The sequence below is a fragment of the Stegostoma tigrinum genome, chromosome 1, assembly GCF_030684315.1.
Source record: "Stegostoma tigrinum isolate sSteTig4 chromosome 1, sSteTig4.hap1, whole genome shotgun sequence".
In the NCBI taxonomy this organism is placed as follows: Eukaryota; Metazoa; Chordata; class Chondrichthyes; order Orectolobiformes; family Stegostomatidae; genus Stegostoma; species Stegostoma tigrinum.
In genome coordinates this window covers 192,756,467-192,782,880 of record NC_081354.1, presented here as the reverse complement: position 1 = coordinate 192,782,880, position 26,414 = coordinate 192,756,467, and the positions used below count along the sequence as shown (strand labels likewise).

Genomic DNA, 26,414 nt, shown 5'->3' with positions numbered 1-26,414 from the left:
ATAACTGACAAACTGTCCTGACGTCCCACGTAGATGCAGTGGTCAAGAAGACACAACAATGCCTCTTCTTCCTCAGACGGCTCAGTAAATTTGGCATGGCCATAGGGTCCCTCACCAACTTCTACAGATGCACCATAGAAAACATACTGTCCGGGTACACAATGGCCTGGAACAGCAATTGCTCTGCCCAGGACTGTAAGAAACTACAGAACGTTGTGTGCACAGCCCAGACCATCATGGAAGCCAACTACCATCCACGGACTCAATCTAGATATCATCCAAAACCAGTCCCACCCCAGTAATACTCTCCAACAACCTCTCCCATCAGGCAGAAGAAACAGAAACTTGAACACACGTATGAACAAGTTCAAGAACAGCTTCCTCCCTGCTCTTATTGGACTAATGAATGGACCTTTCTAGCTTTAATCTAACAGTGATCTTGTTCATGTTAACCTTGCACAATGCATGTTCTGTGCAGCTCTATCCAAGCTTCTTTTTTACCTTATGATCTGTGTACCCTAGCTGACAATGATCTGTTGTACTGCTCATAAACAAAGCTTTTCACTGGACGCAGTTGTATGTGACCACAATAAATAAAATCAAATCAACTCTGCATTGCTTCAATGCTGCTACAGATTCTTCACAGCCTGACACGGTCATACTCACAGGATCATATCTTACAGACAATGCCCCAGACACCACCATCACCGTCCCTGGATATGTCCTGTCCCACCGGCAGGACAGACCCAGCAGAGGGGGTGGGACAGTGGGAAGGAGTTGCTCTGGGAGTCCTCAATATTGACTCCGGATTGCATGAAGTCTCATGGCTTCAGGTTAAACACGGCCAAGGAAACCTCCTGCTGGTTACCACACACTGTCCTCCCCCAGCTGATGAATCAGTCTCTCCTCCATGTTGTAAAACACATAGAGAGCGCACTGAGGATGGAAGGGCACAAAATGTCCTCTGGGTGGGGGTTTCAATGCCCATCACCAAGAGTGGCTTGGCAGCAGTACGACTGATTGTAGTAATAGTAGTACTGGAGGGAAAACCATACTTAACCCAATCCTCACTAATCTGCCGGCTGCAGATGCATCTGCCCATGACAGTATCAGTAAGAGTGACCACCGCACATGGTGAAGGTGTGAGACTGAGTAAGCTGTGTCTCCCCTAGACTGAGACCTGCTGTGCAGTAAGGTGCAAAAACAGAAATTGCTGGAAAATACTTACAGGTCAGGCAGCATCTGTACAGAGAAAGCAGAGCTAACATTTCAGGTCCTGTGACCCTTTCCGGAGTTCTGGGGAAGGGTTACTGGACTCGAAAGGTTAACTCTGATTTCTCTCCACAGATGCTGCCAGATCTGCTGAGATTTCAGCAATTTCTGTTTCTGTTTCTGATTTACAGCACCCACAGTTCTTTTGGTTTTCATTGAACAGCAAGATGAACTGTTTTGTTATGTGACATCACTAACTAACAATGCAAAGCAAAGGCAATGCTAGGCCTCGATGGTTGGAGCACGCAGCTTTGCGCTAAGTGAATGAGCAGTGAGAGAGCAAGTGAGCAGCCAGGAGGTGCAGCCTGCTGCAGTCCTTTATCTGAGTCCCTGTTCCTGTGTTCCCATACTTTCAGGTATCATTGTTGTCATGTCAGCCAGTACCTCAATTATCACCTCAGGGAGGGACTGGTAAATGCCAGTTGCTGATGCCCATGGTGAAGGGGTGCACGCAGTTGGTGCCTGTGGAACATACACTGAGAAGTTGTTTGCTCCTCTGCCATCTGCAAGCCTGAAGGGCGCCCTGCTTAACATTTCTTCTTTTTTTGCTTCAGGTTCAAAAACAGGTGAATATTTAGTGCTGCTTGGCCTGCTGTGTTCATCCAGCTCTACACCTGGTTATCTCTAATATTTAGTTCAAGTTGCCTTTTTCTCAGACTCAGTTTTTTTGTTACATTTATTCCTTAATGTTAATGGCATTTAACAAGAGTTCCTGTGTTCCTGAAGAATTCCTGTGAAACTTTTTTGGGGATTCTATGAAATGAGAATAGTTTGATCCTGAGATGTGGCCATCTTCCCACAGTACCAGTGTTACTATCAGGGATCTGTGAGAAAATTCCCTGGATCCCAGGTCTCTGCAAGCACCTGCTCAGGACTCAGGTAAACTGACAGATACTTCTCTGAATTGTACTTGTGTTAATGAAACTGAAGCTAAAATTTTGGATGATTTAACCTGGGGCCTGTTTGTTCAGTTGGGGAAAGCTTGTGACTTACGTAAAATGTTTTCTTCGACAGGTGTTGCTGACTATGTAGCTGTGTTAACTGTTTTAAGATGGAAATCCTGTTCATAAAATGTAGACTAAGAAGCAAACTTTACATCCTGTACAAGATTTTAAGTTTGATAAGCATCTCATGTGACTGTTGTTCTGATGCAGACCTAGACAGCTGAACCTAATCAGCCACCGTACTTTGTATTCACAATATAGTAACATTAAACTATGGAGGACCCACAGTAATGGCTGCAGTGGTTCCTAAACAGACTTTTGAATAATTAATCCATGACATTGTAAACAATTAAATTACAGAAACCTGCTTTGTAAATTAAATGAAGGACAACTATTTATTGGTCAGTGCGTTGAGTATAGGAGTTGAGATGTCAAGTTAAGGCTCCACAGTTTGGCCAACTTTAAAACTTCTGTGTGTGGTTCTGGTGTCCCTGCTGTAGGAAGAATGTTGTGAAACATGGAAGGGTTCATAAAAGATTTACAAGGATGTTGCCAGGGTTGGAGGGTTTGAGCTACAGGGAGAGGCTGAATAGGCCAGGGCTATTTTCAGAGAACATTACAGCACAGTACCGGCCCTTCGGCCCTCGATGTTGTGCCGACCTGTCATACCGAACTCAAGCCCATCTAACCCCCACTATTCCATGTACGTCCATATGCTTGTCCATTTTCCCTGGGGTGTTGGAGACTGAGGGGTGACATTACAGAGGGTTATAAAATCATGAGGGGCATGGATAGGGAAAATAAACAAGGACTTTTCCGCCACGGATAATGGGAGTCGAAAACTAGAGGGGCACAGGTCTAAGATGAAAGGGCAAAGGGACCTAAGGGGCACTTTTTCACGCAGAGGGTGGGTGCGTGTGTAAATGAGATCCCTAGGAATGGGTGGAGGCTGGTACCATTACAACATTTAAAAGGCAGCTGGGTGAGTATATGAATCAGAAGATTTTAGAGGGATATGGACCAAATACAGATAAATGGGAGTAGATTAATTTAGCATATCTGGTTGGTGTGGACAGGTTGGACTAAAAGGTCTGTTTCCATGCTGTACATCACTATGACTCTATGGATGGCCTCAGGACCAGCAGGTTACCTAGGCTGGGTACACTGCCACCTGAACACAACTGCCTACTGAATAGTGTATAAAACCCCAAAAGAACTGCGGATGCTGTAAATCAGGAGCAAAAACAAAGTCGCTGGAAAAGCTCAGCAGGTCTGGCAGCATCTGTGAAGGAGAAAACAGAGTTAATGTTTTGGGTCCAGTGCCCCTTCCTCAGAACTGTGTAGTGTACTGGGTGCAGTGTATGTGCGCGCGCGCGTGTGTATGTGTGTGTGTGTGTGTGTGTGTGTGTGTGTGTGTGTGTGTGTGTGTGTGTGTGTGTGTGTGTGTGTGTGTGTGTGTGTGTGTGTGTAATTGTGTGTGCAAACCTGTCCACCATCTACAAGGCACAAGTCAGGAGTGTAATGGAATACTCCCCACTTGCCTGGATGGGTGCAGCCCCAACAACACTCAGGAAGCCCGACACCATCCAGGACAAAGCAACCGCTTGATTGACACCACATCCACAAACATCCCACTCCCTCCCCCAGCGACAGTCAGTCGCAGCAGTGCGTACTATCTATGAGATGCACTGCAGGGATTCACCAAAGATCCTCAGACAGCACCTTCCAAACCCACGCCCACTTCCATCTAGAAGGACAAGGGCAGCAGATATTTGGGAACATTACTCCCTGCAAGTTCCCCTCCAAATCACTCACAGTTCTGACCTGGAAATATAACACCATTCATTTTCTGTCACTGAGTCAAAATCCTGGAATTCCCTCCCTGAGGGCATTGTGGGTCAACCCACAGCACAGGACTGAGCCGTTCTTGAATGGCAGCTCACTATCATCTTCTCAAGGGCAAATAGGGACAGTCAACAAATGCTGGCCGGTCAGCAATGTCCTCAACCCACCAATAAACAAAGAAAAAGCTCACTGTAATTCTGCACTGGGATGTGTTTATTCGGCAGGGTGAGGCTCACTCACTGTGTGTCTACACTGGGAAGTTTTTATTTAATAGGGTAAGGGTGATTGACTGTATTTCTGCACTAAGATGTGTTTATTCAGCAGGATAAGGGATACTCAGTGTGTACCTCTTGTTGGGAAATTATGTATTGAGCAGGATATGAGATACAAAATCTGTAGGTACAAACTTGCTATTAAGTATGTGATTGTTTGAGTGTTATCTCTCTCTGTGTGTGTCTCTCTCTCTCTCTCACTTTCTCTATTCCAGTGCTCTGATCATTTTCAGTAATCAAACTTATATCATTGAACATATTGAGGGCGATGAAGCAGGCCGGCATGTTTCATACAGAACTGAAGATCTCTCTCGAGTGTGGACCAGATGTGAAATTAAACACTCCTTCCAGGAGTTATCTGTCACTGATCATTTTCATTCCCCAAGAAGGGTAAGTGATAAGCACAGCAACTAACTGAGTGAAAGCAGGATATATCAATATTTTACCTTGCAAACATTCCTCCCAGTCAGCCCGCATTGCGTCCAATTGATAAAAAGGTCCCAATCACATTTGTTTACCATGTTCTAAAAATAAATCTACATGACAATATTTATTGCCCATCACTAATTGCCATGGCCAAGTTTTCACCTTCAGCTGTTTCAGTTGTTGGGCTTAAATTACACCCAGACCGTTGTTGGGAAGGAGTTCCACAAGTTTTGTTGTTGAAAAGGGACAATGTTTAAAGATACAATAAGTTTGTCCAAGCAGAGTCAACTTGCAATTTTAAAAACTTTGAACTGAATCTCTAAGGTAAGTTCATGGTACATTATAGAGTCATAGAGTCATAGAGCACAGACACAGATCCTTCAGTCCAACCAGTCCACGTCAAACAATCCCAAACTGGACTAATCCCACCTGCCTGCTCCTGGTCCGTAACCCTCCAACCCTTTCCTATTCATATATCCATTCAAATATCTGTCAAATGTGGGAGTTGTGCCCACATCCACCACTTCCTGAGAAAGTTCATTCCACACCCTCATCACCCTTTGCATTTAAGATTTGTCATTCGTGTCTTTCTGAAGATTCTATCCTCTCCTCATATCGCTGTGCCCCTTAGTCTTGAAATCCTCCATCCACGTATCACTAATCCTACAATTTGGGGACGCGGGGACAACCTAAACCTAACACAACCACCCAAGACATTTTTCCATCCCCACCTTTGTCTGCCTTCCGGAGAGACCACTGTCTCTGTGACTCCCTTGTCCGCTCCACACTCCCCTCCAACCCCACCACACTGGGCACCTTCCCCTGCAACCGCAGGAAGTGATACACTTGCCCCCACACCTCCTCCCTCACCCCTATCCCAGGCCCCAAGATGACTTTCCATATTAAGCAGGTGTTCACCTGCACATCTGCCAATGTGGTATATTGTATCCACTGTGAGTTTTGAGAAGATTTGTAGCTCAGGTTGAGGTTCTGGATGTGAGTTTGCTCGCTGAGCTGGAAGGTATCAACTGTCCCTGGTGTGGCTTCCTCTACATTGGGGAAACCAAGCGGAGGCTTGGGGACCGCTTTGCAGAACACCTTCGCTCGGTTCGCAATAAACAACTGCACCTCCCAGTCGCGAACCATTTTAACTCCCCCTCCCATTCTTTAGATGACATGTCCATCCTGGGCCTCCTGCAGTGCCACAATGATGCCACCCGAAGGTTGCAGGAACAGCAACTCATATTCTGCTTGGGAACCCTGCAGCCCAATGGTATCAATGTGGACTTCACCAGCTTCAAAATCTCCCCTTCCCCCACTGCATCCCAAAACCAGCCCAGTTCGTTCCCTTCCCCCACTGCATCACACAACCAGCCCAGCTCATCCCCTCCCTCCACTGCATCCCAACACCAGCCCAGTTCTTCCCCTTGCCCCACTGGATCCCAAAACCAGCCCAGCTTGTCCCCGCCTCCCTAACCTGTTCTTCCTCTCACCTATCTGCTCCTCCTACCTCAAGCTGCACTTCCATTTCCTACCTACTGAAGGGAATAGGGAAATCCCTGGAAATTACAGACCAGTCAGTCTTACGTCTGTGGTCAGCAAGGTTTTGGAAAGAATTCTGAGGGATAGGATTTATGACTATTTGGAAAAGCATAGCGTGATTAAAGGGAGTCAGCATGGCTTTGTGAGGGGCAGGTCATGCCTTACAAATCTTATTGAGTTCTTTGAGGAAGTCACGAGACAGGTTGACGAGGGTCGAGCTGTGGATGTGGTGTACATGGACTTCAGCAAGGCATTTGATAAGGTTCCCCACTGCAGACTCATTCATAAATTCAGGAGGTATGGGATACAGGGTGATTCGGCTGTCTGGATTCAGAATTGGTTGGCTGACAGGAGGCAGAGAGTGGTTGTAGATGGTAAGCATTCTGCCTGGAGGTCAGTGCTGAGTGCTGTCCCACAGGGCTCTGTTCTTGGGCCTCTGCTCTTTGTAGTTTTTATGAATGACTTGGATGAGGAGGTTGAGGGGTGGGTTAGTCTGTTTGCTGATGACACAATGGTTGGAGGTACCATTGATAGTATCGAGGGCTATTGCAGGCTTCAGTGAGACATTGACAGAATGCAGAGCTGGGCTGAGAAATGGCAGATGGAGTTCAACCTGGATAAATGCGAAGTGAGGCATTTTGGAAGGTTGAACTTAAATGCTGAATATAGGATGAAAGGCAGGATTCTTGGCAGTGTGGAGGAACAGCGGGATCTTGATGTTCAAGTGCATAGCTCCCTCAAAGTTGCCACCCAAGTGGATAAGGTTGTTAAGAAAGCATATGGTGTTTTGGCTTTCATTAACAGGGGCATCGAGTTGAAGAGCCGCGAGGTTATGCTGCAGCTCTACAAAACCCTGGTGAGACCACACTTGGAACATTGTGTCCAGTTCTGGGCGCCCTATTATAGGAAAGATGTGGAGGCTTTGGAGAGGGTGCAAAGGAGGTTTACCAGGATGCTGCCTGGACTGGAGGGCTTGTCTTACGAGGAGAGGTTGACTGAGCTCGGACTTTTCTCTCTGGAGAGAAGGAGGAAGAGAGGTGACCTGATCGAGGTATACAAGGTAATGAGAGGCATGGATAGAGTCGACAGCCAGAGACTTTTCCCCAGGGCAGGATTGACTGCCACGAGGGGTCATAGTTTTAAGGTGTTGGGAGGAAGGTATAGAGGAGACGTCAGAGGGAGGTTCTTCACCCAGAGAGTTGTGAGCGCATGGAATAGTTTACCAGTGGTAGTCATGGAAGTGGAGTCATTAGTGACATTTAAGCAACTGCTGGACATGCACATGGACAGCAGTGAATTGATGGGAATGTAGGTTAGGTTATTTTATTTTTGGATTAGGATTATTCCACGGCACAACATCGTGGGCCGAAGGGCTGTACTGTGCTGTACTTTTCTATGTTCTATGTTCTGAAGAGAGGGGCCAAGTGTTTTCTGTGGAACACTGCTGGTAACATGGCTTCAGTCCGAAAAGCAACCCCCCACCATCACTCTCTCTCCTGCTGTTGAGCAAATTATGAACCCAGTTGGCAGGTTAACCCTGAATGCCCTGTGACCTAACGTTGTTATTTAGTGTACCATATGGAGCCTAGTCGAAGGATGTACTAAAATCCAAGTAAACAACGTTTACTGCTCTACCCTCAAATCTTTTTGGCTGAAAAACTAACTCAAGTTTGCAAGACACTATTTTTCTCACACAAAACCACGCTGACTACGCCCCTTGATGATTGATGACATGTCCATCATGGGCCTCCTGCACTGCCACAATGATGCCACCCGAAGGTTGCAGGAACAGCAACTCATATTCCGCCTGGGAACCCTGCAGCCTAATGGTATCAATGTGGACTTCACCAGCTTCAAAATCTCCCCTTCCCCTACTGCATCCCTAAACCAGCCCAGTTCATCCCCTCCCCCCACTGCACCACACAACCAGCCCAGCTCTTCCCCCCCACCCACTGCATCCCAAAACCAGTCCAACCTGTCTCTGCCTCCCTAACCGGTTCTTCCTCTCACCCATCCCTTCCTCCCACCCCAAGCCGCACCCCCAGTTACCTACTAACCTCATCCCACCTCCTTGACCTGTCCGTCTTCCCTGGACTGACCTATCCCCTCCCTACCTCCCCACCTACACTCTCGCCACCTATCTTCTTTACTCTCCATCTTCGGTCCGCCTCCCCCTCTCTCCCTATTTATTCCAGTTCCCCCTCCCCATCCCCCTCTCTGATGAAGGGTCTAGGCCCGAAACGTCAGCTTTTGTGCTCCTGAGATGCTGCTGGGCCTGCTGTGTTCATCCAGCCTCACATTTTATTATCTTGGCATTCTCCAGCATCTGCAGTTCCCATTATCTCTGACTACCCCCCGTCGATTTTTGCCTCTCTAAATTGTTATAAAGCGACGGCTGAGACTCCTGCCCCAAGAACTAAACCCCGGAACTCACAAAGAGGAGCAGCTTGTAAAAGGAATGTGATAAAATGGTGTAACCGGCCCTTCAGCAACTGCTCCTGGTTAAATAAATCTCTGACACTTGCTTTACAATCAGCAAAATAACAATTTATTTGTCTAACTCTAACAGTGAACAAATAACTAAACCAATAAATATAAGTCCCCTTTATATTAATAAAGCATTTAAATTCTTGAAATTACAGCCCTGATATGTGTGTCTTTCGGAATGTTCTGTGCCTTTTCCATCAATTCTCCTGTCAGGAGTGTCTTCTCCGTGGAATCTTTTGTCAGGGATATAAACTATTTGTGTTGTTGGTGCCATTGTTATTTAAATGGTGCTTTTGATAAGACACAGAAGAGACTGTGAGAGCCAGCAATTGTCTCTTGAGAGCTGAGGGCTGTTAGCTCTGGTGGATGCCAGCGAGCTCCGGGGTCTTTGTCCAACTGCCCCCTTCTTTTCTCCCCTTGATGACATAGCAATATTTCCAATAATAGGATTGGTCCTTTCTTGTCAAAACCATTCAGTTGATTTTTGGTATTGAAGTACATGGTTCAAATTGATTGGGTAAATTCAAAAAGCCTGTTTTCTTGGTTTAAAACTGCTGCTTGGCCTGCTAGCAGGCATGGCCTTTGGTACAAATATTTCAGTTCAGATACCCTCAGGGCACTTGCAAACTTTCAAGCTGCTGCTCACAGACATCCACACTACATTCCCTACAAAGATTTTCCCACCTGGCATCTTTACCAAATAATTCACTTAATTCGAGTTCTTCTCAATGGGATAGGGACCACTAAACCTTGCATTGAAGGGATCCTCTTCCACTGGTAACTGCTCTGATACCCTATCCCAATGTGCAAATGTAAGGAATTTTACATTTCTTATCTGCTTCATTAGATTCTGTGCCACCTTCAGATGTTGTCTCACTAATTCAGCTACTCTGTTTAATCTTTCTCACACCTCAGATACATTATCCAACTGTGAGATCTCTGACTTCAGACCTATTAACTATCCAAGGCCTCCTTAAATAGTTTGGCAGTAAAGTTGAACCCTTGGTCTGACTGATTCTCCCTGGGTGGTCCATAATGGGTAAAGAACACAAGCAACTCCTCCACAACCTTTTTGCCTTGACATTCCATAATGGAATTGCCTCCGGAAATCTGGGAGGCACATCCATTATGGTTAGGAATTACTGGTTTTCACTTTTGGTTTTAGGGAGGGAACCTACACAATCAATCATAACCCACATGAAAGGTTCTACAAATGCAGGAATTGGTATCAGAGGGATTAACATTGTTTCAGAGATAGCAGGAACTGCAGATGCTGGAGAATCGGAGGTAACAAGGTGTGGAGCTGGATGAACACAGGACACCCAGCATCAGAGGAGCAGGAAGGCTGACGTTTCAGCCTAGACTCTTCTTCAGAAAAAGAACGGTCCTTCTGAAGAAGGGTCTGGGCCCGAAACATCAGCTTTTGTGCTCCTGAGATGCTGCTGGGCCTGCTGTGTTCATCCAGCTCCACACTTTGTTATCTTGGATTCTCCAGCGTCTGCAGTTCCCATTATCACTGGTTTTATTACTACCTGTTGTTTTCCTACCATTTGACGCGTTGGACAGGTATGGCAAAATTCAACCACATCCTTATCTAATCCAGGCCAATATACATGCTTTTGTAACTTAGTCTGAGTCTTCCTTGCTGCTAGGTGACTTCCTACTGGTAATTTGTGGGCTACCCACAACACTTCCTATCTGAATGCTACCAGCAACACAATCTGGTAAAGTTCTACCCATTTCTCCTCTGCACTAAGCTGCCACTGTCTTCATTTCCACCTCAGGATTCTATCCTTAAGGTATAACATCTGGGGAACACATTCTGATTCCCTTTCTGAGAAGGCTTTACGATGTAAGCCTTTCATCGTCACATCGTTTTGCTATCACTCCTTTCGTCTTTCAGAACTAAACACCTCTGCCTAAACCTCTACCTGTTCACCAAAAAGGTTGTCAGCTCACCCGACCTCAACACCTTCATCTCCACCTTTGGTTTTCGCATCTTGTTTTAATCTTTGACTGTGGGGTCTTGTCATCACAGAGTCTGTCTGGAAAATTCCAGGGTATTTCCTTAATTCCGTGGTTTTCTTTTGGCTTTTCCACTACAATGGGCATCACTCCCACCTGTGATCCAGCTGTTTCATTTACAAGAATAAACTGTAGCCTAAATAATAATATTTCCATCACTCCCACTATCACTTCCCCAGTCTTGTTTGGACTTTCTAGCCTTACTTTACACAGGGGAACACCACTCGTGTCCATTTATTCCTCAGGTTATCACTCTCTCAACTAACTCTCTCAATTTCAGAAGGAGTGCAAATGCTTTCATCTCTTACTTTTAGACACTGGTTAGCTCCTGTATCTCCCAATTGTTTCACTTCTTTACCTTGCCTCCCTGTTCTCCCTGAATATACCTTACCCACAAAGGTGAAGTCTTTGTAGAGATCGGGCACCATCTCACCACCCAGCCTATGGCCAGGCTGTGCCCTCTCCTGCAGCTCCTCGACTTCTTTCAGGATTTCCTTCACGACACCAACTAAATCTACTAGTTCATCATCTTTTACCACATCGTCTTTCGCAGTGTCCCTCTTAAACCACCGGCACAGTGACTTTATGTGTCCCCCTCTGTTACAGCGAAAACACCTGAGGTTTTTCACCCTTTTCTTTAGACTCCCTACAGTGTGGGAACAGGCCCTTCGGCCCAACAAATCCACACTGCCCCTTGGAGCATCCCACCCAGACCCATCCCCCTATAACCCACACACCCCTGAACACTACGGACAATTTAGCATTGCCGATCCACCTAGCCTGCACATCTTTGGACTGTGGGAGGAAACCGGAGCACCCGGAGGAAACCCACGCAGACACGGGGACAATGTGCAAACTCCACACAGAGTGTCGCCCGAGGCTGGGATTGAACCCGGGTCCCCAATGCTGTGACGCTGCAGTGCTAACCACTGAGCCACCGTGCTGCCCTGAGAGGAAGGCTACTCCTAGATTTGAATGCGGATCCCAGATTTCAGAAACCAGCGCGCTCACCGTTACACCATGGGAACCAGAGCACACCATAAAAAGAAACCCAAGAGTGTGAATCGGAGGTGGAAGGCCTCGGGTGTTTTTGCTGTAACAGAGGGGGACACATAAAGTAACTGTGCCAGTGGTTTAAGAGGGGCACTGGGAAAACATGCTCTGGTTACCATGTTTCCCAATTTCTATCCCTCATGGAACAAAATTGTTGTCTGAAGTAAACTTTAACGTATGCACTAATGCACATTCATCTGCCATCTCAGCAGCCTTCTCGCTGTTCGAAAATTCTGTTCCTCAACATGAGTTCTCATCATTTCTGGTAGAGAGTTTTAAAACTTTTCCAGCAGAATGATCTCTCTAAGATCTTCACATGTCTTTTCTAGCTTTAATGTTCTCACCCATCTATCAAAGTTCTTCCAATTCAACATAACTCTGACTTGGTTGCTTGTTTATGTTTCTGAACCATCTTCTCTATGCTTCTGTTACCAGTTTGTAGGCACTCGAAATAACCTGTTTAACTCCTTCATAGCCTCCTGACAGAGCTGCAAACAGCTCACTTGCCCTGTCTACCACCTGGTCTGAATTAACATTAACCACACAGTTTCTGGCGAATACATCTGTGTAGCTGGTTTCTCAAATGAAATGAAAAAGCCTTCTATATTTTTTTCAGTTGAATTTTTGCTTCCAGTTTCAACTTCATCTTTTTCAAAGCAGGCATTGTTTCCCATTCTTTCTCTCCTGCCATGGCTATCCATTGTTTTTCTGCAGCTGGAACTCTTCTTTCCCTTTGTTTATCTAACTCCGGCCTTTTAAGTTCACTTTCTAAATTGACTTGTCTCACTTGACTGTTTCTCTAATAACCCTGAGTGCTTGGCTCACCTCAGTACAATTTCTGCCTTCTTACTGACCCTAGTTAAACCCAATTTTAACCTTTTAGTTAATTCTAAGTGTCTTTCTAACCTTTCTTGACTGCAGCCTCACAGCGCCAGGGACCCAGGTTTGATTCCACTCTTGGGTGACTGTCTGTGTGGAGTTTGCACAATCTCCCCGTATCTGCGTGGGTTTCCTCCGGGTGCTCCGGTTTCCTCCCACAGTCCAAAGATGTGCAGGATTGGCCGTGCTAAATTGCCCGTAGTGTTCAGGGAGGTGTAGATTATGTGGGTTACAGGGGAATGGGTCTGGGGAGATGCTCTGAGAGTCGATGTGGACTTGTTAGGCCGAAGGGCCTGTTTCCACACTGTAGGGATTCTATGATTCTATGATTCATCTTCAACCCCCAGAATCTGTTTAGCAATGTTAAAAGCCATTTACCCACTTTTGATTTAACCAACAAGTAATCAAAATGAAACAGATTTTCCACTGGCGCTTAAGTTTTATTTTTTAAAGATCTAAGACACTAGCCCCCAAATCTGTTTAAATCTACTGGGACTTTCTATACCCTACTCAACTTCGCAACAAAACATTCATAAATCCTATCTTTTAAATGTTGTCCAATCTTATCGAAAATAAGACTCTGTTTTATTCCTGATTAGAACCTCAATATCTTTATTCATCCATAGTTCCTTAATCTTACCAGCCTCACCCTTCACTCTCAGAGGAACATAATGCCTCTGAACTCTTGTCATCACACTCCTGAACACCTCCCACACGTCAAATGTCTTTTTACCTGCAGTCTACTTCAATCGACTTTAAGTTCTTGTCTCATACCATTAAAATTTGCCTTACTCCAATTTAAAATCTTTAACTTTATTGGAAGGCTTATCTTTTTCATGACCATTTTGAAATTGAAAGAATTATGATCGCTCGACTGAAACTGTTCCCTTACTTTTACTTCAGTCACCTTCCTCTGTTGCCAAAAAAAGGACAAATTGTGCTCCTTCTCCACTCAGAGATTTCACATACTGAGAAAGAAAGTTTCTTGGTAACACCTTGGCCAGTATCAGATCAGTTGCTAACCTGTCAGCACTCTGTTCCTCATGCAGTACAAATTGTTATTCCCTTTGGAATTTTGTCAACTTGTATCTGTCCTGGTGAGTGCAAGTGAAAAGTTTCAACAAGGTACTTTTTTCAGCAAGTTGTCTATCACCAGGTGACTACTTGTTCTAAATCGATACAGTGTGGAGCTGGAGGTTGGGACACATCATCAGGACCTGATGATGGGTCTAGGTCTGAAACATTGACTTTCCTGCTCCTCTGATGCTGCCTGACCTGCTGTGTCCCTCCAGCTCCACACTGTATTGACTCTGACTCCAGCATCAGCATTTCTTGCTGTCTACTTGTTCTAAATCTCCTCCATTTAATTTTATGCCTGTGGCTTCTTGCTCTAACCCTCAATTACTAGAAACAGTCTGCACTGATCCACCATCTCATCTTCTCACCAGAAATAAAATCTTTTACATATCAGCACCATCTCTTGAATGTTAACACACATAAATCGTTACAGATCTACATGAGACAACATTGAGACTCAGCCAAGAGGTTATTCAAACAGTTAGGGCTGAAGCAGCCTCCTATAGCAAGAAAGCAGAGAATCCGAGAAAACGAAGTGTGGAGCTGGATGAACACAGCAGGCCAAGCAGCATCTTAGGAGAACAAAAGCTGATGGTTCGGGCCGAGACTCTTAGACCTGAAACATCAGCTTTTGTGCTCCTCTGATGCTGCTTGGCCTGCTGTGTTCATCCAGCTCCACACTTTGTTATCTAAAAAAAATTTCCTCAAGTTTTGTGTGTTTCTCTGAATGAAAATCTTAATGAAAAGCCTAAATGCAGAGGTTTCTCACTGAAACACTGTCCCAGTCAATCTGGTGGTTCTCTTTATCCTTGTGAATGGAGATGAGTGAGTATTGGTTGTATCTTTTTGTTGCAATTTGGTGACCATGTACCCTTGTGTCCAGCTTCCTTCCTGTCTGTCCAACGTAGTCTTTGGTTTTGTTTCTATTCATTTTTGTGGGATGTGAGTGTCACAGGCTGGTCAGCTTTTCTTGCCCATCCCGAGTTACCCTTGAGAAGGTGGTGGTGAGCTGCCTTCTTGAAACTGCAGCGTTCCTCCTGCTGTCGCCGTGTCTGCAGGAAACCTTGTATATTACACTGGGACAATACCGGGATCTGAGGACAGGCCAAGCAGAGACAAGCACAGGAATTCCTCGAGGCCTGGTTCTCCACCAAGAAAACCATCAACAAACACACAGAGCTAGATCTTATATATACACCGCTGCAACAGAAAATCGTAAATGAAGTCATCAAGACCAATGGACCCCAGAGTTTAAATACCAGGCAGGAAAACACAACAGCGCATGCACTGATCATGTTACCCAGCAGGGTAATGAAATGCCTACGGAGCAACGAACCAGCTCAGTGAGGCAACCAACCACAACATAAAAACAGAATCTCAGCAGGTCTGGCAGGATCAGTGGAGAGAGAAACAGAGTTAAAGTTTTGAATCCAGTGATACCTGTTAGAACTGACGTCGAGCTGTTTTCATGGAGAGTCACACTGGATTCGAAACACTGTCTCTGTTTCTCTCTCTATAGATTTGCTGACTTTCACCAGCACTTACAGTTTTAGAACATAGAACATGGAAAAGTACAGCACAGTACAGGCCCTTCAGCCCACCATGTTGTGCTGTGGAATAATCCCAATCCAAAAATAAAATAACCTAACTTACATTCCCGTCAATTCACTGCTGTCCATGTGCGTGTCCAACAGTCGCTTAAATGTCACTAATGACTCCGCTTTTTATTGATCATTAAAATTATTTGTTACATCAGAAGCTGAAATCTGTAAAATGCAGACAGGACTGAATGAAATACTTGTCTGTGAAAAGATTTGATTGATGCAATTTGTCTTGTGTTTACATTCCTCCCAGCCAGAGCCAGCTGTGCATTTTCACCTCAAACTGACTGAGAGATGCTTTCTTTCCAGGTTAAGCGGGATATACTGTCAGAGACCAAATACCTTGAGGAGGTGCTTGTGGCAGACAAAGCTTTGGTGAGTTTTTCAAAAAATGTATTCATGAAATGTGGGTGTCAATGGCTGGGTCACCATTTATTTCCTATCCCTGATTGCCCTTCAGAAGGTTGAGTTGAGTTGCCTTCTTGAACTACTACAGTCAATGTGCTGTTAATTGAACAACAATGCCCTTAGGGAGGGAATTCCAAGATTTTGACTCAACAACAGTGAAAGGAATATATTTCCATGTCAGGATGTTGAGTGGCTTGAAGGTGAACTTGAAGATGTTGCTGTCCTACTAGATGGAAGTGGTAATAATGGGAACTGCAGATGCTGGAGAATCCAAGATAACAAAGTGTGGAGCTGGATGAACACAGCAGGCCAAGCAGCATCTCAGGAGCACAAAAGCTGACGTTCCGAGCCTAGTCCCTTCATCGGAGAGAGGGTCCTCCCTGATGAAGTGTCGAGGCCCGAAACATCAGCTTTTTGCTCCTGAAATGCTGCTTGGCCTGCTGTGTTCATCCAGCTCCACACTTTGTTATCTTGGATGGAAGTGGTTGTGGGTTTGGAAGATGCTGTCGAACAATCTTTGAATTTCTGCAGTGAGTCTTATCGATAGTATACACTGTTACTATTGAGCGTTGCTGGTGGAGGGAGTGGATGCTTGTGAATGTGGTGCCAATCAAGCAGGCTGCTTTGTCCTGGATGAACAAAGAACAAAGAAAATTACAGCACAGGAACAGGCCCTTCGGCCCTCCAAGCCTGTGCCGATCCAGATCCTCTGTCTAACCTGTCATCTATTTTCTAAGGGACTGTGTCCGTTTGTTCCCTGTCCATCCATGTACCTGTCCAAATATATCTTAAAAGATGGTGTCATGGCTCTTGAGTGTTGTTGGGGCTGCAATTCATCCAGGCAAGTGGGGTGCATTCCATCACACTCCTGACTTGTGCCTAGTAGATGGTGGACGGGCTCTGGGGAGTCAGGAGGTGAGTTCATTGTCTCAGTATTCCTTGCCCCTGACCTGCCCCTGTAGCCACTATTTTATGTGGCCATTCCAGTTGAGTTTCTGGTCAATGGTAACCCCCAGGATGTTGATAGTGTGGGATTCAGTGATGGTAACACCATTGAATAGTAAGGGGCGGTGGTTTGGTTGTCTGTTATTGGTGATGGTCATTGTCTGGCATTAGTGTGGCACAAATGTTACTTGCCACTTGTATTCCAAAACTGGGATATTATCTAGATCTTGTTGCATTTGAACACGGACTGCTTTAGTATCTGAGGAGTCACGAATGTTGCTGAACATTATGCAAACACTGGTGAACATCCCCACTTCTGACCTTATGACGGAGGGAAGGTCATTGATGAAGCAGCTGAAGATGGTTGGGTCAGGGATACTACCCTGAGGACCTCCTGCCGAGATGTCCTGGAGCTGGGACGGCTGACCTCCATGGAAATTAACCATCTTCTGACGTGCCAGGTGTGACTCCAGTGAGTCTCCTGATACCCAGTGATTCCAGTTTTGCCAGGGCTCCTTGATGACACACTCAGTTGAATGAAGCCTTGATATCAAGGGCTGTGACTCTCACCTCACCTCTGGAATTCAGCTCTTTTGTCCATGTTTGAACCAAGACTTGAATGAGGTCAGGAGCTGAGTGGCCCTGGCAGAACCCAAACTGGGCGTCACTGCGCAGGTTATTGCTGAGCAGGTGCTGCTTGATAGGTCTGTTACTGACACCTTCCATCACTTTACTGATGATCGAGAGGAGACTGATGGGGCGGTAATTGGCCGGGTTGGATTTGTCCTGCTTTTTGTGTACGGGACATACCTGGGCAATTTTCCACATTGCCGGCTAAATCCCAGTGTTGTAACTGTACTGGAACAGCTTGACTAGGGGAGCGGCAAGTTCTGGAGCACAAATGTTCAGTCCTATTGCCTGGACGTTGTCAGGGCCCACAGCCTTTGCAGTATCCAGTGCCTCTATTCGTTTCTTGATATCACATGGAGTCAGTTACATGGAGGGATTTCCTTCTCGGTGTTGAGATTTGAAGAATGAGAGGTGGCCTTATTGAAAGAAATAAGATTCTCAGCGGACTTGACAGAGTAGCTTGGAGAGGCTGTTTCCCCTTGCGGAAGAGTTTAGGACAAGAGGGTGTAATCTTAAATTAAGGGGTTGCCCATTGAAGACAGAGATGAGGAACAGGAATTTCTGCTCTGCTCCCCAAAGGAGCTCTTATCACAGAGAGCGTTTGTGGTTGAGATCAAGAGTGGGATAATGAAATTTGTGATGGACCTCTTTTGGTCACTGAATGTTCAACAAGTATTTGCTTTCTTTTCAGCTCACAAAACATGGGAGTAGAGAAGCTACAGTGAGGCAATTGCTTTCTGTTGCCAATACATTGGACTTGGTGAGTGTGGAGAGATTTTTGATCAACCTGTTTTCACATGTGACAACACACCTCTGGAGTGGAAAGGGCTTGCAACCAGTCCTCCTGGTAGGGGCATTATGACAGTGCCTCAGGAGCCCTCCTGCTGAGTACGGAGACTGTTCACACTGATGAGAGGTTCTTCTTCCTCTCCCATTTCTCTGTTTCAGTCTCCCTCTGCTCCCAGCTGGCTCAAGATGAAACTGACAGGAAGTGTCTTCTGTGGAAACTCACATTTCAAATCTCTGACGTTAGATTGACACATTGCCTGATTTTCACCTCATCCCTGTGGTTTTCACCCTCTCTATGACAGTGATTTTGTACACTGACAGCACCCACATTTCTGAATCTGGATAACTCTGTCAGGTCAAATTACAGGGACAGTATTCAGATATTTCCACACTGTACTTTCTGTTTTCAACCAAATCCTCTGTGCTACTCTGCCCTTGCACCAGCTTTTAGAACCCTCCAAACACTCACATTTTCTCACCTTTCCTTTCTGTATCTATCTCTCTCTACCACTTAGCTCTGTCTCCCACTCCTCATTTCCTCCCCCCTCAGCCTCTGTCCCTCCTTCTCTCTCTCCATCTCTCCCTCTCTCTCTGTCCCTCTCCAATTGCATTCTGTTTCCTCAGCCTCTGTTTCTTTCTCTGTGTGTCTCTCTCTCTCGCTCGTTCACTCACTTGCTCGCTCAATCACTCGCTCTGTCTCTGTCTCCTCCTTTCTCACTTTTAGACTGCATTGTGTTGCTCCCTCTCTGTCTTTCTCCTTCTCTTTTTCAGACTGCACTCTGTCCCTTTCTCTCCCCACTTTTCTCTCTCTCTATCAGACTGCGATGTCTTCCCCCTCTCTTTCTCAGACCGCACTCCATCCTGCTGTCTCAGAACTGGCAACTGTCAATCTGGACTGGGGCTGCATCCTTCCTGACAGTTCCCCAACGTGGCCTGCTTGGTGGCAAGGTCCTGAAGGCTCTGGAGCACACATTGGCACAGGTGGGAACTTCCTGTTAGGAGTCATACAATCACAGAGGTCTACAGCATAGAAACAGGCTCTTCCTAACTTACCCATGTCGCCTAGTTTTCACAATTTTAATTAATCCCATTTGTCTGCATTTGATCCATATACCTCCATATTTATCACATCCGTGCAACTGTCTAAATATTTCTCAAATGACTAAATTATGCTTGCGTCCACCCCTACTTCTGGCAGTTTGTCCATCCTCTGTGTGAAAAAATTGCCCCTCTGGACCTTTTTGTGTCTCTCCCCTGTCAATAAAAGATACGATCTCAAGTTTTAGAATCTCCTGCCATGGGGAAATGCTGTCAGCTGTCTACCTTAGCTATGCCTCTCTTGATTTCATCGACCTGTATAAGGTCCCCTGCATACAGTACTGCAAACATGGCCTGACCAACATCCTGTACTTTTCCAACTCCGACACTCACTTATCTGACCGATGAAAGCTACCATGCTGAAAGCCTTTTTCACTGCCCTGTCTACCTGTGACTCCAGTTTCAAGGAGGTATGAACCTGTACCCCTAGATCTCTTTGTTCTATAGCACTTCTCAGGGCCCTACCATTGACTGTGAACGTCCTGCCTGATTTGCCTTGCCAAAATACCACACGTTGCATTTATCTAAATTAAACTCTATCTGTCATTGCTGAGCCCACTGGCCTAGTTGATCAAGATCTTGCTGCATTCCCAGATAATCTTCTATGCTGTTGACATCTTGGAGTCATCTGCAAACGTCCTAACTATGCCTCCTGTATTCCCATCTAAATAATTTATGTAAACCGCACGTAACAGTGAACCCAGAACCGGTCCCTGTGGCACACTGCGGGTCACAGGCCTCCAGCATAATAATGACTTTCTACCATCACCCTCTGTCTTCTACCATCAAGCCAATTTTGTATACAATTGGCTAGCTCTCCCTGGATCCCATGAGATTTAACCTTAGTCAAAGCCTACCGTGTGGTACCTTGTCAAAGGTCTTGTTAAGTTCCATGTAGATAATGTCTACCACACTGCCGCCATCTACTTGCCCCAGAATATGGTCAATGAGAGAGAAGTTGGTGGCACCTTTTCTGGTGGCGTGCTGAAGGTGATGATCTTCTCCTGGCAGTTTTGACCATTTCTCCATTTTGGTCTCACTCAGGTCACAGCCTCAGGCTCTACTAGATCTGGCAAGAGACTCTCATGTTTGACTTTCTGCATCTCTGATACTATAGCCTCATCATACACAATCACTCTCACAATTGCCTCCAAAACCTTCCTTCACTCACAGCCACCCATTAATGCTCTGCACCACATATTCACTCGCTCGGGACACCCCTCCAGCAGTATCCACAGCAACAGCCACGTCACTTACTTTGATCACACTTAATGCTTGCCTGTCTCTCATTCCAGAAGGGAAACATCCCACAGTAGGCCAGAATGCATAGCAGGATAGAGGGAGAGAGCACTGTGGGATAGAGGGATAGAGCACTGTGGGATAGAGGGATAGAGCACTGTGGGATAGAGGGATAGAGCACCGTGGGATAGAGGGATAGAGCACTGTGGGATAGAGGGATAGAGCACCGTGGGATAGAGGGATAGAGCACTGTGGGATAGAGGGATAGAGCACTGTGGGATAGAGAGATAGAGCACCGTGGGATAGAGGGATAGAGCACTGTGGGATAGAGGGATAGAGCACTGTGGGATAGAGAGATAGAGCACCGTGGGATAGAGGGATAGAGCACCGTGGGATAGAGGGATAGAGCACTGTGGGATAGAGGGATAGAGCACTGTGGGATAGAGAGATAGAGCACCGTGGGATAGAGGGATAGAGCACCGTGGGATAGAGGGAGAGAGCACCGTGGGATAGAGGGATAGAGCACAGTGGGATAGAGGGATAGAGCACACTGGGATAGAGGGAGAGAGCACCGTGGGATAGAGGGATAGAGCACTGTGCGATAGAGGGATAGAGCACAGTGGGATAGAGGGATAGAGCACCGTGGGATAGAGGGATAGAGCACAGTGGGATAGAGAGATAGAGCACCGTGGGATAGAGCACCGTGGGATACAGGGATAGAGCACAGTGGGATAGAGGGATAGAGCACCGTGGGATAGAGAGATAGAGCACAGTGGGATAGAGGGATAGAGCACAGTGGGATAGAGGGATAGAGCACCGTGGGATAGAGGGATAGAGCACAGTGGGATAGAGGGATAGAGCACAGTGCGATAGAGGGATAGAGCACCGTGGGATAGAGGAATAGAGCACAGTGGGATAGAGGGAGAGAGCACCGTGGGATAGAGGGATAGAGCACTGTGCGATAGAGGGATAGAGCACAGTGGGATAGAGGGATAGAGCACCGTGGGATAGAGGGATAGAGCACAGTGGGATAGAGAGATAGAGCACCGTGGGATAGAGGGATAGAGCACCGTGGGATACAGGGATAGAGCACAGTGAGATAGAGGGATAGAGCACCGTGGGATAGAGAGATAGAGCACAGTGGGATAGAGGGATAGAGCAGAGTGGGATAGAGGGATAGAGCACCGTGGGATAGAGGGATAGAGCACAGTGGGATAGAGGGATAGAGCACAGTGCGATAGAGGGATAGAGCACCGTGGGATAGAGGAATAGAGCAGAGTGGGATAGAGGGATAGAGCACAGTGGGATAGAGGGATAGAGCACCGTGGGATAGTGGGATAGAGCACCGTGGGATAGAGAGATAGAGCACAGTGGGATAGAGGGATAGAGCACAGTGGGATAGTGGGATAGAGCACAGTGGGATAGAGGGAGAGAGCACAGTGGGATAGAGGGAGAGAGCACAGTGGGATAGAGGGATAGAGCACTGTGGGATAGAGGGATAGAGCACAGTGGGATAGAGAGATAGAGCACCGTGGGATAGAGGGATAGAGCACTGTGGGATAGAGGGATAGAGCACAGTGGGATAGAGGGATAGAGCACAGTGGGAAAGAGTGGTAGAGCACTGTGGGATAGAGGGATAGAGCACAGTGGGATAGAGGGATAGAGCACGGTGGGATAGAGGGATAGAGCACTGTGGGATAGAGGGATAGAGCACAGTGGGATAGAGAGGTAGAGCACCGTCGGATAGAGGGATAGAGCACAGTGGGATAGAGGGAGAGAGCACAGTGGGATAGAGGGATAGAGCACAGTGGGATAGAGAGATAGATCACAGTGGGATAGAGGGATAGAGCACTGTGGGATAGAGGGATAGAGCACAGTGGGATAGAGAGATAGAGCACTGTGGGATAGAGGGATAGAGCACAGTGGGATAGAGGGAGAGAGCACTGTGGGATAGAGGGAGAGAGCACAGTGGGATAGAGGGATAGAGCACCGTGGGATAGAGGGATAGAGCACAGTGGGATAGAGGGAGAGAGCACAGTGGGATAGAGGGATAGAGCACCGTGGGATAGAGGGATAGAGCACAACGGGATAGAGAGATAGAGCACCGTGGGATAGAGGGATAGAGCACAGTGGGATAGAGGGATAGAGCACAGTGGGATAGAGGGAGAGAGCACTGTGGGATAGAGGGATAGAGCACCGTGGGATAGAGGGATAGAGCACTGTGGGATAGAGGGATAGAGCACAGTGGGATAGAGGGATAGAGCACAGTGGGATAGAGGGAGAGAGCACTGTGGGATAGAGGGATAGAGCACCGTGGGATAGAGGGATAGAGCACAGTGGGATAGAGGGATAGAGCACCGTGGGATAGAGGGATAGAGCACAGTGGGATAGAGGGATAGAGCACAGTGGGATAGAGGGAGAGAGTACAGTGGGATAGAGGGATAGAGCACAGTGGGATAGAGGGATAGAGCACCGTGGGATAGAGGGATAGAGCACCGTGGGATAGAGGGAGAGAGCACCGTGGGATAGAGGGATAGAGCACAGTGGGATAGAGGGATAGATCACCGTGGGATAGAGGGATAGAGCACAGTGGGATAGAGGGATAGAGCACCGTGGGATAGAGGGATAGAGCACAGTGGGATAGAGGGAGAGAGCACAGTGGGATAGAGGGATAGAGCACAGTGGGATAGAGGGAGAGAGCACAGTGGGATAGAGGGATAGAGCACCTTGGGATAGAGGGATAGAGCACAGTGGGATAGAGGGAGAGAGCACAGTGGGATAGAGGGATAGAGCACAGTGGGATAGAGGGATAGAGCACCGTGGGATAGAGGGATAGAGCACAGTGGGATAGAGGGATAGTGCACTGTGGGATAGAGGGATAGAGCACTGTGGGATAGAGGGATAGAGCACCGTGGGATCGAGGGATAGAGCACAGTGGGATAGAGGGATAGAGCACATTGGGATAGAGGGATAGTGTGTAGCCGAATACAGGGAGAGAGTACAATGGGAGAGATGGATAGAGCAAAACAGGGCAGAGGGAGAGAGCCAAACGGGATAGAGGGAGAGAGCACAGCATTATACAGGGCTAGAGCGCAGCAGGATAGGTAGGGGGATAAATCTCAACAGAATAGAGGAATATAGGAGAATTGTATCAGAGACAGTAGGAACTGCAGATGCTGGAGAATTTCAAGATAATAAAATGTGAGGCTGGATGAACACAGCAGGCCAAGCAGCATCTCAGGAGCACAAAAGCTGACGTTTCGGGCCTAGACCCTTCATCAGAAATGCTAGGCCTGAAACGTCAGCTTTCCTGCTCCTCTGATGCTGCTTGGCCTGCTGTGTTCATCCAACTTCACTCCTTGATGTCGGAGAATTGCGAGGTTGTCTCCCTCTGATGCTATACTCTCTCACCCACCCCACCTCTCTCTGTCTCTCTCAGTCTCTGTTTCTCTCTCTCTCTCTGTCTGTCTCTCTCAGCCTTTCTCTCTGTTGCTGTCTCTCTGTCTCTTTCTCTCTGAGTCTGTTCCTCTCTCTCTCTGAGCCTCTCTGTCTCTGTCTCTCTTTCTTTGCCTGTCTCTCTCTCTGTGTCTCTCTTCTTCTCTCTGTCTCTCATTCATCAGACGGGGTATTGAGTACAAGAGTTGGCAGGTCATGTTCAGTTGTATAGGACTTTGGTTCGGCCACATTTGGAGTACTGTGTACAGTTCTGGTCGCCACATTACCAAAAGGATGTGGATGCTTTGGAGAGGGTGCAGAGGAGGTTCACCAGGATGTTGCCTGGTATGGAGGGTGCTAGTTATGAAGAGAGGTTGAGTAGATTATTTACATTAGAAAGACAGAGATTGAGGGGGGACCTGATTGAGGTCTACAAAATCATGAGGGGTATAGACAGGGTGGATAGCAAGAAGCTTTTTCCCAGAGTGGGGGACTCAATTACTAGGGGTCATGAGTTCAAAGTGAGAGGAGGAAAGTTTAAGGGAGATCTGCGTGGAAAGTTCTTTACACAGAGGGTGGTGGGTGCCTGGAACACGCTGCCAGCAGAGATGGTAGAGTCGGGCACGATAGCATCATTTAAGATGTAACTAGAGAGGTACATGAATGAGCAGGGATCGGAGGGATACAGATCCTTGGAAAACAGGCGAGTGGTTTAGACAGAGAATCTGGATTAGCGCAGCCTTGGAGGGCCGAAGGGCCTGTTCCTGTGCTGTAGGTTTCTTTGTTCTGTACTCTGTCTGTCTCTTTCTCTCTCTGTACTCTCTGTCTGTCTGTCTGTCTCTCTCTCTCTCTCTCTCTGCCTTCTCTTTCTCAGTCTCTCTCCTGATGAATGCCGAGTAATGTTACAATCTGTACAAATTGCTTTCAGTTATATTTGACACCAGATTGCAATTTTAATCAGGGCGTAAGCAATGCTGTTTTGATAAACAAGATTTTCCATCAGTCTTTTTTTCAGATACATTGGATCCCCTAATTTCCGAACTGTTCTTCTTTCTTCAGTACTTTAGACCGTTGAATGTTCGTGTTGCTACAGTGGGAGTTCACGTGTGGGAGGTAGACCCAATCAGAGTGGATGCGGATGCTTCGCTCACACTGACTCGATTTCTCATCTGGAGGATATTTCGGTTAAATATTGGAATTGCGAATGACAATGCCCAGCTCCTTGTGTGAGTGAATTCTGAAGTTTTTCACAAGGGAACCAAGGCAGGTGTACCAACTGATCCAGGGATGTTAATGTGGAATAAGACTGACTGTTCACTGAGGTTTGTCTATCTGTGAGCTTGAAGATTGACTGACTGACTGACTGCGCTTGTGTTTGAGGCCAATGAGCAGCTGCTGGATTCTGAAGTGCAGATCGATTTAGGAGTTGTCATGCATGAGTGTCACAGTTTAGAGCACAGGTATATCACATAATTCAGAAGGCTAACAGGGATGCTAACTTTTAGAATATGAGGGAGCAAACATGAAAGGGAAGGGGCCACACTGGACCTGGTGCTGGGGAATGAGCCCGGCCAGGTGGTTGATATTACAATAGGGGACTACTTTGGAAATAGCGACCACAATTCCATAAGTTTTACAATACTCATGGACAAGGATAGAAGTGGTCCTAAAGGAAGAGTTCTAAATTTTTGGAAGGAGTGAGAGAGAGAGAGAAAGAGAAGGCTGCTGGGAAGGTAAGTTTTCCCATGATACAAAGCTTACCTCAAGTGGGACCGTTCTTCATTTATTTGGGCAGCAGCTGATGAGGGGGTCGTGGATAGCACGTTTAACAAGTTGGTCACACTACAGATTAGGATCGTTGAGGGAGAAAGGAATGGGTGACCAAAAGGCAGAGAAAAAGCAGGAAGCCAGTGCAGGTGTCCCCTGCGGTCATCTCCCTCCAAAACAGGTATTCGGGTTTGGATACTGTTGGGGGAGATGGCTCACCAGAGGAAGGCAGCAGTAGCCAGTTTCATGGCACCGTGGCTGGCTCTGCTGTACAGAAGGGCGGGAAAAAGAGTGGAAAGGCGATAGTCATTGGGGATTCAATTGTAAGGGGAGTAGATAGGCGGTTCTGCGGTCAGAAACGGGACTCCCGAATGGTGTGTTGTCTCCCAGGTGCACGGGTCAGGGATGTCTCCGATCGGCTGCGGAACATTCTGAAGGGGGAGGGCGAACAGCCAGTTGTCGCAGTGCATATAGGCAGCAACGATATAGGCAGAAAACAGGATGAGGTCCTACAAGCAGAATTTAGGGAGTTAGGAGCCAAGTTAAAAAGTAGGACCTCAAAGGTAGTAATCTCAGGATTGCTACCAGTGCCACGTGCTAGTCAGAGCAGAAATGAAAGAATAGCCAGGATGAATGCATGGCTTGAGAGATGGTGTAGGAGGGAGGGGTTCAGATTTTTG

At 46.8% G+C, this 26,414-nt stretch overlaps 1 protein-coding gene across 1 annotated transcript in view; it reads left to right on the top strand.

The window, feature by feature from the left end:
- LOC132209540 (disintegrin and metalloproteinase domain-containing protein 12-like) overlaps nucleotides 1-26,414 on the top strand; it is a 268,784-nt gene that overhangs the window by 145,691 nt on the left and 96,679 nt on the right. Inside the window, exons 6-10 of the mRNA XM_059645262.1 lie at nucleotides 2,075-2,151; nucleotides 4,549-4,723; nucleotides 15,733-15,798; nucleotides 18,098-18,166; nucleotides 25,027-25,193. Of these exons, the coding sequence (XP_059501245.1) occupies nucleotides 2,075-2,151; nucleotides 4,549-4,723; nucleotides 15,733-15,798; nucleotides 18,098-18,166; nucleotides 25,027-25,193 (554 nt within the window). The remainder of the gene's footprint in view (nucleotides 1-2,074; nucleotides 2,152-4,548; nucleotides 4,724-15,732; nucleotides 15,799-18,097; nucleotides 18,167-25,026; nucleotides 25,194-26,414) is intronic.